A 12822-nucleotide genomic window follows, 5' to 3' on the forward strand; every position below is an offset into this window, starting at 1 on the left:
TTTCAAGCTATTTATTAGTAAATATCTTTTCAGAACATAAAGAGACTGTTAATTTAAAGGGAATATAATGAACGCATATAATGTAATATTGTCAACTTTGAGACAGTACCAGAATATGCACGATAAAAACGGTACACAATACTGCGGTCCCATTGTAAATGTGAACAATATAAGTGTGAAATAAGTGATCTTTGATTATACACTTCCACGGTCGGGACATCATAATTGAGGATCGCGACCCACATGATTGGAATAGTCGATTGCAAAAGGAGACATAACACACAAATATATAAATTAATTGATTTGAAATTTAATAGAGCATGAATTAATATAATTCATTGTAAATTATTCAATTATAATATGTAAACTAAGTTAATAATATTTGACCAATAAATTATATTTCCATAAAACTATATCTGCTAAATATAATATTAATTATTATGAACAAGAAATTATTGGCATTTATTTATCAAGGGGGCCTTATCGTTAAATAAACTGTCTATGTACATTTGGAGCTTAAAATAAAATGCCTTCAGTTTTATAAGTTCTTTGGTTATTCAGCAAACCAAAATGGGTTTTGGAAATATAACCTAGTTGTGGAGGAGAGTTTCTTATATGGTATGAATTAATAATCCTAGTCAGTAATCATAGAGGTGCACTTTGGTGTTAAAACTATGAATACACTTGCCAGTGTTAGTCACTGTCCGATATCGCTTTCTTTCGCCGCTTCGCCTGTTTGGGTTTCACAATTTCTTCTTCCTGGAAAAGCACAAAAAAATCGTGATACACAAATAATATAAATTTAAAATGAAGCCTCAAAAAATCAATGTCTCTGTTACAATAAAAAATCGCAGCTTCAATTCAGAACTGCGTATGGCTATATTATGCGACTACATTGTATGCAACTGTAATAAATTTAAAAAAAATATTAAAATATATATATATACAGTAAAACCTCGTTAGTAAGAATACTGATAATTCGAAATTTCCCCGAAAAAAAAGTCCCTTGAACATTATTATTTTCATATAAATCATACCTTTAATTCGAAATGATTTCAGAGTCCCTGGCATACAAAAATATTCAATAAATCGTAATAAAGTACACTATTTCATGAGCCAGTCATTGAAAATTGTGAGACTTTTCTTAAAAAAACAAAAATTACTTATTTTAAGGTAATAAAAATAATCCTGACATTTTATGACCCAATTCGGTAGGCACATCTATGGTCGGAAACAAAATTAATGAAAATCAAATTTTTTTTTTTCAAAATTTTAATATTTTCCCCCATACATAATTTGTAATTCAAATTTTTTTTTCGATTTTCGGTCCCACGGAATTCGTATTAACGAGGTTTTACTGTACATAGTTGCCACTTATTGGCCACCCCCGATCTAAATACTGTCAGTGATATCAACCATAAACAATAAACACATTAAACATGTAAATTTACATATATAGGAATAAATTGGATCAGCCTACGCCTGCGTAACATAGTTGATAATAGGTACCTACCATTGAAACACAACTATTTTTACACATACTATGTACTTATAGATAGCACCAGACAATAACAAAGCGTGAAGGATGAGATCGGTGAGACAGTCAGCACTATTACGTGTAAACTAGTGCTACTAATTACCTGGCGGTTGGTGTGCCCATAGCGCTGACAACGGTATACGTATTCGCACGCATACAATCCACAAACCGAATCATTGTTTTGTTTTTACTGTACGTACGTGTACAGGCGCTATAAGACTACAATTTGCAAATATTGGTTAGTATTTAAAATTCAATGATATTCTGCATAAAACATGCCATAATCGATAGGTAACAATTGAAAAATATTCATCAATCTACAAAATATCTAAAATTTAATGCCAAAATTTTAATAATTCATAATTTTAAATATTTTATAGGAAGAACATTTTTTATCTATTATGTTTTGGTTTAGGAAGGGTTAACATGAATTTTAAAAAACTAACCAACACTGTCTGCAATTTGTACTCTTAATTCAATGAAAACAATTGAGTATGACTGACAAATTGTACGCTAGTTTTGTCGGGTTTCTACAGCCTACCTCTACTATGATGGTTCGGATTAGTCATTGTACACAATCACTGCAAACTTTTTAATTATCTTTTAATTACCACATTTAAATAACACGTTAATTATATCTAATGGCCAACGACTCCAAACGCGCCAGTCGCGGCGTTAGCACTAAACAATGACATTAATATGGACGAAGCATCTGGAAAAAAATGACACTCACTTTTTTGTCGGGTCTGCCGGATGGCATAATCTGTTCTAACGCCATTACAATAAAGGTGATATTGCTATAAATTCCCGATGCTTTTTGTCGGGTCTGCCGAATGGCATAATTCATATTTTAATATCAATATCGTTCGCTCAAATGAACATTGACACTAGAAACACTGTTCTAACGCCATTACAAAAAAGATGATATTGCTATAAATTCCCGATGCGTGATCTCGCATAATGTAAATTGCAAAAATTTGTCACGTGACGATTACCTATACATGTGCGAATGTCGTTATGCGCGAATTTACTTGCTAGCCACTGTACTGAGTGCGTTGTCCATTAATAGCATCATTGGCACTAAATTAGTTAATTGAATTTAAAAACTAACCAGCACCATCAACAATTTGTATAATTAGTTTAATAAAAACAAATAATTATGACTAAGTTCAGTGTGCACTATTTATGTTGGATATTGACAGCCTACCTCCACCCTTCATGAGCAATTTTTTTTAATTGACACTTATGCACATGCTAATGTGTCTAAAAAATGAGTGATTCTTACTTCACTATCCTCATTCGATGAATGGTTAGAAGTAGTTGTTCGTCTAGCAATTGGCGGAGCGGTTCCTTTTCTACCTCTTCTGGACACAGGAAGTTCCTCTTCCGATGCCAAAGAAAATAGTGTGTGGAATTCTCTCTGAAATAGACAATAATTAACATTAACCCTGCACCATGAGTGAATGACTGACGAGGTGTGTTACTAATTCAGAGATTCTTCTCCATCATAAGTCTTTCTGTGATTTGTGATTTTGGATAGTTGGTGAATGAAACCTCTTTGTAAGAGTTTTAAAAAACTATTACTCCTATCAAATTTGATAAAAAAACATGATTGACATCTTTGTGCCGAATGTAAAAATGAAAGTAAATTACAATTTTCATTCCCAAGCGGAGCATATGGACCTTAATAATTGAGACTGTATTATTAACTTTTTTCGAAGAATTGGATGCTAGCCTTTCGCTCAACACATTGTTTCCTTGCATTGTATGAAAAACACATAGGAGGAATTATAACGAATTATTGATAATCGCAGGATTCAAACCTGCACCCACAGCTTCAGAGTTCGGTGTACTACCAATAACTCCATCGAGAAGGATGTATATTTAATTCCCATCTATTCAAATGTTATTTATTGTCTATAACAAAGTCAGCATGCTACAAAATAAAAGGGATTTATCTGCTTCATTCGCTCTCTTGACAAAAACGTATATCTTCCAAGCATTGATTAAAATTAACTGACAAACATTACTTTTTTTTTTAATACTTGAAAGTCTTTCAAGGTTACTTATAGATTTCAAATTCATAAATCAAACAGACATGAGTGTTTGTATGTTTTAATGAAATGATACATTTCACCAATAAAAAGAATCATTTTAAGACATTTTAACTTTAGCGTAAAGTATGAATAAAATTTTCTCACACTTATTAAAAACAAATATTTAGTATGATTAAATCATGCTTGAAAGATACACATTTTGGTCAAGATAATGAACAAGAAGGGTATTCGCCTTGAGGTGAGACATTACTGCATTGTGTATTTTATTTTACCATTGCAGTAAATAAAATCACTGCAAGCCTCATTGGATCGTAGAGCCAATTAGCAGGCGATAAAATTGCATTGTGGTCACTTCAGTTGCATCTTCTCAATAAATTACCCTCAGAAATACAATATCTATTACTATGTACATATTTATGGTAAGTACTGTTTACGTATGACGTATGAATAGAAATTAACATACCTTGACTGATTCGATACTATTGGTTTGTGCTTGTTGAAGTGCTTTTTGCATAGGTTCTAAATTATAAAATGACATATCGTTCTGTCGGTAACAACAAACTCGCATTTGTTCAAGATGTCCTAGAACCTGAAACAAAAAAAAAAAATATCACAATTTTATAAGTTTCAAATAGGCATTTAAAAATTCAAATAATAACTTGAATCTTGTGTTAATTGAAAATAATTTAAAAACAAGTTGACAAACCAAAACCAAGGACTACCCCGTATTCCTATAAATAGTTTAACCACATTATTTGTGTATTTATTAAATCACATACATCCCATGAAGCACAACTTGAGACTACTGTAAAAACAATTTGATGATAATTGTACGATTTCGTACAATTCACTATTTCATACATTTCTTAAAATTTAGATTTTTGTTGATAATGCAAAAACTGCGCGATTCCATGCAGTCACAAATGATAAAGACACAGCATGTATTGGAACTCTTAAAATTTTTGATAAGTTTGTAAAGAAAACACCTGATTGTAAACGCTAAGCAAATTACAGTTTTTAGAAAATGGTGATTTCAATTCCAATATTAGCTAGGAGGATTTTTTTGATCTGTCTAGCATGTCTTTTTTTATACATTAATAAATTAGATAGAGCGGGCCAGGGACTCACCTGTCTCGCGGTGGGCGGAGCATGGGCCGGAACGGCATGCTTTCCTGACCTTTTCCGCTTGTTGGGACTGGTTCCGGGATACCTGGTGCTGAGCAAAGAGGATACCAGGTCGCCCAGGCGGTCCTCGTAGTCCTGGCACCAGTACATGAGCGCGGAGGTGACGAAGGCATCGCCATCAGCGGCCGCCACCTCGCGACAGAAAAGCTGGCGGACGACCTCGGGTGTCGGTCGCTCCTGCTTGAGCATGAGCAGGATAGAGGTGAGCGCCTCCGCATGCACGCCAAAACGCAGCTCCGGCAAGATGGGCAGTACGTCGTCCACAGAGATGTCGTGCGCGGCCAGCAATTGCCACAGACAGTACTGCTCGAAAGTCTCCCATGACAGACTGGCCGTAAGAACGGCCACGATGCCCTCCGGCTTGAACATGAAGAGGTCACCACGAAGTGTGCGGCACACCAGGTCCTGCAGCTGCCGCGCGTCCACCGTGGACACGACGGCCTGCAGAATGGGTACGTGGTTCTGTGTCACTTCCTTGAACTCCCGGAACACGTCGGGCACCAGCCACAGCAGCATGTTAGGATCGCTTTCCTGGCAGCGTCGTAGGTCAGCCGACAGCCCCGCCTCCAGCCTGAGCCCCACACTCCGGCAGTAGCTTTCGTACAGCCCGATCTGGAACGGCACGCCCTTCTTCTTCTCAGGGTCTGACAGCAGCTCTGCCTCTGACACGTAGATCACCTTCAGATGGAAGAGCAGAGAGAAGCCTGCCCCGCGAAACGAGTCCTGTCGATGCAGTTCTCGGAACAGCTCCAGGGTGAGTTTGCGCTTCTTCTCCTCCTCGCGGGAGTCGCCCGCCAGACAGGCAAACATGGCCGCCAGTGGACCTGCCGCTGAGCGGCAGAGGGCGTCGCCATCAGGATACGGGGGTAGTAGCGGCGGGGGAGACTCGATGAGGGCCGCTCCGAGGAATTCAGCTAAGCCGGCCACGCCATCGGCATCCAACCCTGCCCCGACGGCTGCAGCCAAAAGGCTCTGCATGGCCCGCTCCTGTTCCTCGCGGCGTCCCTTCTCTGCCAGTATCCTCTCAGCTGCCGCCCGTACCTCTCCGGGAAGGCCAGCCGCCAGCTCTTCGCCTGTCCATTTCTCGCGGGTGCGTACCTCCGATAGGGGTAAGTCGTCGTCATCCGTGTCATCATCAGGACGGGCGAGAGCCAAGGGGAGGGGGGCGTCCTCCTCCTCATCAGAGAAAGCAGGGTCATCGGGAGCACGAGGGCCGGCGGCCGCCTCGGCACGCGCGAGGGCTGCACCAGCCTCGTCGTCGGCACAGAACTCCCGGAAGGTCTCTCTAACAGCCGACCTCAGTTCACGGTCCAGCTTGGGTGAGTCAAAGAGGGGGTACAAACTAGGCAAAACCCTCTTCTCGGTGATCTGGCGGAGTGAACTGAAGATGCCGGCCCTTACCCGATCGGCGAGGCGCGGGTAGAAGTTGGGGATGATCCGGCAGAGGAAGTCGAGCAGGGTGGCCGTGACAACGGGGTGTGACCGCATCGAGTGGTGCATGACGAGGACAGCGGGCTCAATGTTCATGATGTTGTCTTTGTCGGGCTCATAGAAGAGCCAGTCATAAAAGAGTGCCAACTTGGCATTGGAGGCGGCCACGCCCGACGTGCAGGTGGTCAGCAGCCAGCCGATGACAGCCCAGCGGGGAATTATATCAGAGCATAAGAGCTCATTGGTCGGGTGGATGACGCCCACGATGAACCTGATCATGTCGCTCCGGAGGGTCTGTGACTCCGGCGTCGCCAGGTACTGGCGCTGGAACCACTCCTGGTAGCGCTTGTGGTTGCCGAACCGGACGGAGGCGGTGAGAAAGACAAGTTTGCGCTCCATGTCGGGCGTGAGTCGCGACTGCAGGAACCGCCGCGATGTCCTCGTTTGCAGCAGCTGCAGCACGTCTGTGAAATGTGGACATAGCGTCTTGGGATTGAGCAGAATGTCCCGCCACAGCTGGCCGAACTCGCCTAGCCGCGCTACATTTTGCAAGAGCCGCACCAGGTCCCTGCCCAGCGTGAGCACATCGGAGAACCTCTCCCTCATCAACAGGATCACAAAGTTGACCTCCTTCTGACGCAGCGCGGCCAGGTGGGGGGCACTGTGGTCTTCGATCAGCCTCAGGTACGTGTACACCACCGAGCAGATTAGCACGGGAAACTTATCCAGCCAAGGCTTGTTCTCGACATAAATGTCGAGTAGGGACTCGGTGAGGTTTATATTTTTGGGGGTTATGTCACCGCCGGAGGCGTAGCGCATCAGGTTCCAGCACACGGTGTCGACGTTCGCGACGGCGTTCCTTATCATCTCGCGGACCAGCCATATCAGCTGAGCCCTGGCCGTATCGTTGAACCGGAGATATCTCTCGAGGATGAGGGTGGAGAGGTGGGCGAGGACCGAGGCGAGGCCGTCCCTGGAGACCAGGGTCAGGTCCCTGTAGAACCTGGCGGCGTTGGCGGGCTCCGTGAGGATGCCCATGAGCAGTCCCAGCGACACGTCCTCGTGACTTTTGTCTTTGCACACGGCATTGTTGAGGGCATCGTGAGATTCTTTCTCCCCGAGACCCGTTATTATTTGTTGAAGGAAGCTATAGGCCCGTTCATACCTCTACAAAATAGAAAGAAAAACAAATATTAAAACAGGCCCACGGTCGCGAAGAAATCGTCGATTCCCTACAACTCAAATCGTAGGCGGTAATAAAAAAATACTGCAGTTTCGTAAACGAAAACAAGTTTTAGGATTTTGAAAATCGAGCCGCGCATTTCCAAAACAGTGTCGCCTCTCGCGGCGACTCCGGAATACTCTCAGATATGGCTGCCGATTTATAAGTCCTTTGTTAAAAATATTACAAATAGGTCTATCTACCTCCTCTAATTCGTCCTTATTTTCGACAACTGATGACACAAATAGTTTGGGGGTGTTAGTTTTAGCCTGATCCATGCTCCCGTAGACAGACTGAGATGTAAAAACTCTAATTAACTAGGGCAGGCCATTCCATGCATCGCCCCGAGGAGAGGAAAAATGTTTGTGAGCGCAGTTCAGTTGACGCGAGCGACATTTGACAGGGCAGCCATTGGCATTCATGCAACGACAAATAATATCCAAAATGGCAAACTCAACTAATTTCCGGTGGCAAAATTCAAAATATTTAACACCCGAACGTAAATATTTCACAAACATAAGTATAAAATTAAGATAGTGTTATATCTCATTTATAAGGAAGAATTTTCTTCTGAATAAAATATCAAGGGCGAAAAATCATATAGCTATCAACTTTACCATACATCCTAATGAAAAAATCTTGAATATAAATTTTAAAATATAATTATTATTATTCCTTACATTCGTCTTCAAAAAATCAGTAAATATCAAGCAGACATAATAATTATTATTCAGAATAGAAAGCTATCAATTATTGTTGCTGGCAACACATTGCTATCTCGTGAAGTCGTATACAAACTATTGTGAATGTAAGCAAGGATTGAGCCATAATTTCATAAAAACCCATAATTGACGAAAAATAAATAGGTACCTACCTATACATGACTGTATTGGTCGTATAAATATGCTTCATGCTTGCTTATGTTTTTATTACTAAGTGTATTATAGGGCTCGAAATGGATCGTAGCAAACCGAAAGCCAGCTCCGTTTCGTGAAACACAAGAGGCTATCCCATCACAGTCTCGTAGAAATTTAAAAATTGCATTCTGCCTCGCATTCTTAAAAAAATATTTAAATTAATTTCATTTAGATATTTATACCTATTTCAAAGTTTAATAGGAAATTTGTCGAACGCAAGGTAAATAATAATTATAACATGTCGTCAACCTCTTTTATGACCTTTCCTACAAAAATGTGTCGTGCGATTTCAATTTATGCCTAACGAACAGAGTTATTTTATTGGCATTGTGTATCCACATTTAGAGCGAAGATAAGTTGTTTTGTTATGAATTGTTCTATGAAAATTACGACATAACTACCTACTTATGTTCTGGAATAATATTATACTTTGAAGTATCTACCTACTCTTAAAAATAAATGATAATAATTAGCTGTAGAGTACATACTTGGTAGTTACCTTCTTTATTCGTGAGAGATTGTCAAAATACGCTAGGTATGCCGACGTCACAATAACCATGTACATTTGATAAACTACCGCAAATCATACAATATAATAATTATAGTATCGCGAGTTCCATGTTCGAATAGGTACCTACCTACTAGGTCTGGCAAAAACACAATATATTGTTTTCAACGTGTGTTTGTAATCAGAGTATGGACATGATATTAGTTTGAGCAAGTCAGTGGTTAATACCTACCCATTTCTTGTAAAAACAAAAACCTCTACGCTGTAGAGGCGCATATTTTGATATTAGGATTAAACATGGTAAAAAAATACATACATGTGTACTAAACGTCTTGTCCTGTGTTTATTGGGAAATACGAAAGCAAGGAAAGGAAAAAGTACACCACTTATGCATTTTTTTTTTCTAGATGCCTTTATGGATACCTCGCATTTACTATCGAGGTTTCTTAAGGACTTTGGCAGGCAAACTACTCTACTTGATGCTAGTCAAATGAAAATTGTGCCGGCTGAGAGAATATGCCTCATTGAAAACTGTTCTTCTACCCGCATCGGGTATTGCTAATTTGAATTCGGCCAGGGCCTATGAAACCGCCTTGCAAAAACCCTGGAAAATTCTTAGTAGCGCAAGGCGGAGGTGATTCTGATGAATATTTTGTCGTATTCATTGGGAACTGAGGACTGCGATTTGTAGTCGAGTTTTTTCCCGTGGTAAAAGAAATGTCGCATAGGACTGATATTCTAAGTATATACTTATCCTATCTTATATGATTGCAGTCACTGGATCTGAAAGGCATGAATCATCTTTACATGTCACCATTTATTATTTTTATTCTTTTTATTACATCAATACAGAAATTAAAAAGTGCATCTCTTCCGGCCTCCTTTGCCATGGTCCCCGAAAGGTCTCGAATGTCCGCATCTGCCATCTGTAATAAAAAGTTCAGGTTGTGCCGCTCCTTGCTAAAGATTTGACAATCTAGGAGTAAATGTAAGACGTCCTGGTCGCTTCCGTCGTCGCATGGACACTTTCCATCAGATGTTATTTTAAACCGGTGCAGGTATACTCGCATGACTCCGTGACCTGTAAGAATCTGAGTCATCTCAAAACACAGCCCCTTATGCACCCTGACGTCTCGTGCTGCTAAAATTGAAGGTAAAAACTTTCGGGTCAACTCCCCTGTCGATGAGTTCATGTATCTTGAGTTCCATTCGTTTTTCACCATATCTGAAATTGTAATTTTCGCGTAGCTCAGAGGAAATTTGTCATAAGCTATCGCGGTCTTGGGTTCAGAGGCACTATGCCGAGCCAATTTGTCAGCTCTTTCATTTCCTTCTATCCCGGTGTGTTCCCCTATCCACTTGAAGTGCACCTCGGGGTGGCGCCGTCTCAGTAGAGCGGACTCGCTGTGAATAGAAAAGACAATCGGATTAGTAAACAAGGGATCTCCAATTGCTTGGATTGAGCTTTTGGAGTCCGAATAAATACAAATACTATGGTTTTCGGTGAGCTTTCGCTGGATTGGATCTGAGCCTGCCCACTCCAGAGCGCATTGAATGGCATAGAGTTCGGCCTGCATCACCGTACAATAGCTGGCAAGGCGGTACTTACGAGCCGCTATCTCACCGCCATTAATGTATGCCACAAACCCTGCACCAGTACCGCCATCAATTTTGCTCCCATCCGTGAAAATCGGCATGTTATTGCATTCGTTGCTTTCCAACGTTGCAGGATAAGAAACCACTTCAGAAAATAGTCTAGCCGGGTGTGGCAGCCTTCTATAGTCCACCGGTTTTTCGTAAAGCCTGTCGTCAGGCAGAAAACCTGCGAGGCCCTCCTCGCCCTTCTTAGCTCTGTAAATGAGAGCGATTTGTTTTAAACGTAAATCTAGAGGCATAAGTCCTGCTAGAGCTTGCGTTGAATTGAGCGAAGCCGTTCGGTAAGCTCTGCATATTCGTATCGCTAGTGCTCGCTGAACCGTATTGAGTTTTTTGCTATGTTTTTCCGTTTGGTAACTATAGAATAAATAATTATTGATTTAAATAGGTATGTTACGCCGAATGTGCGAAATTGACTATTAAATGAAATAGGCAACATTTTGGCTAACTCATGTAATAGTCAAGTCCGTTGCCTTATTCATGAATTAGGTAAATTATCTGCCGAGTGCGTGAATTCACCAGGGTATGAAATTCTTAAACTGTCAACACGACAGTAGAAAGGTAAATTTAATACGGATGGTTTCATTAGTTATAATGTAATATTATTATTATTAGATTAGGTTAGGTTTTGTAATTCTGAATTCAACTGAATGTCCATTTTGAGGTTAGCTAACAAGTGTCAACAAATTATCAAATCATACTATCACAGACAAACAATCGACCATTGCACGATTGATACCCAAGCACGAATCAAATCGCGAAAATACCTTTTAATAAAATTCTTCCGTTATCATATTATAGTTCTAGATTTTTTTGGGCATAGTAAATGGATATGAACGTCATTGTAGTTATTGATTGGTAGGTATATTTTTATACAATCATTTGGTTAGTTTGATTAGTTGCAAAAAACGCCACCGGAGCGCGATCATGTATTTTGACCAATGTATGAGCATTTGACTCATCTGGTTTAGTTGTAAAAAAACACCACCCTAGCTAATCTAATTTGCCCAATGCATGAACTAGGCAGAAAAATGACTGCCGAATGCACGCACTCGGCAGATATTTTGCCTAATTCATGAATAAGACAACGGGCTTGTATTTTAGGCAACATTTTGCCCATTTCATGTAATAGTCAATTTCGCACATTCGGCGTAACAGGTATACCTAAGTTAATTTTTTTTTTTTTTTGACTATGTCCGATCCTAATAGGATCATATGGGCCTCCACAGAGTAGAGGTTTGTATTAACAGATTTTCTATTTATTAGTTATACAAATTAATATGTACAATAAATTCTAATTAATGCGATACGATTCCATAGGATTTGGGCTTAGTATTCCGCCTATCGACATGTTCAAAGTCTGTATTCTGTGGGCATATTGTACCTATATTATGGGTTCAAATCCGCGGCTTATCAAGAAAACTCATATTGTTTTTCAATGTGTATTTGATCCATTGCAAGAACCTAAGGGGTTAGACTAATGGCCAACAAATATACCTTGTAAAAATCTGTTAATACAGTCTCCCCTATATTCAGCACTTGTTCCATTTAGCATTAAACATGGTAAATTATCTAGGTACTTTAAAAATAATACCTACCTACATTAATTATTACTAGAGATATAAAGGCGTGATGTCTTGCAGGATATGCACACCATACATAGTTTATATGCAGCGGATAAAGGAAGAAAAGAGGATAATACAATAATTATTGCTTACAATATATTTCGTGAAAATAAAAAAAATTTCATCTGCGGTGCTAATCTTCCCAAATGTTAAACCTTTATGCAACTAAGAAGTTGACAAACTATTATTGGTATTTGCACCTATGTCAAAGATAGTTAAGTATATAACAAAAAATCAACTTCAAAAATCACTTTTCAACAGTTATCAAATGCTCCGGTTCGTAAAATTTTCAATTTCGAGCACTGGAGTTTTATTTTACCTTTTAAATCTCTCACAAAACATCTGTGTAGTGTTTCCAGATCTATCACATCATTCAATGAGTAGAAAAGGGAAATTTCACCCTCAAACATTCCAATTATGAAGAAAACGAACTTCCTAGGATTATGGTAAAAAGTAATGCAATTTGAATGCTTTTCTAGTGTTTTCCACGCACTTATGGTAAAACATCACATATGGCGCAATTATCTATGTTGATTAGCTTTAAATAATTTGTGATAATGGAATTTTATATTTTTATTGATAGTTTACCTAAATTCACCGTTTTTCCTTTATAAGCAAATTTAACATACCTAACATCACCTATGAATTAGTGTTTATGATAAAAATTTTAAACTATTAAATGAG

At 39.7% G+C, this 12822-nt stretch overlaps 1 protein-coding gene across 1 annotated transcript; it reads right to left on the reverse strand.

The window, feature by feature from the left end:
- Positions 1-553: 553 nt before the first annotated feature.
- Positions 554-7820, reverse strand: IntS3 (integrator complex subunit 3). The gene is made up of 5 exons (XM_085945755.1): positions 7636-7820; positions 4723-7377; positions 4058-4183; positions 2823-2957; positions 554-759 (listed from the first exon to the last, which is right to left on the reverse strand). Exons 1-5 carry the CDS (start codon positions 7708-7710, stop codon positions 694-696), a joined length of 3057 nt encoding a protein of 1018 aa, XP_085801881.1. The 5' UTR covers positions 7711-7820; the 3' UTR covers positions 554-693.
- Between the last annotated feature and the right edge of the window lie 5002 nt (positions 7821-12822).

The sequence above is a fragment of the Rhyacophila brunnea genome, unplaced genomic scaffold (genome assembly GCF_057557595.1).
Source record: "Rhyacophila brunnea isolate RB1 unplaced genomic scaffold, BYU_Rbru_1.0 scaffold_19, whole genome shotgun sequence".
NCBI classification, from domain to species: domain Eukaryota; kingdom Metazoa; phylum Arthropoda; class Insecta; order Trichoptera; family Rhyacophilidae; genus Rhyacophila; species Rhyacophila brunnea.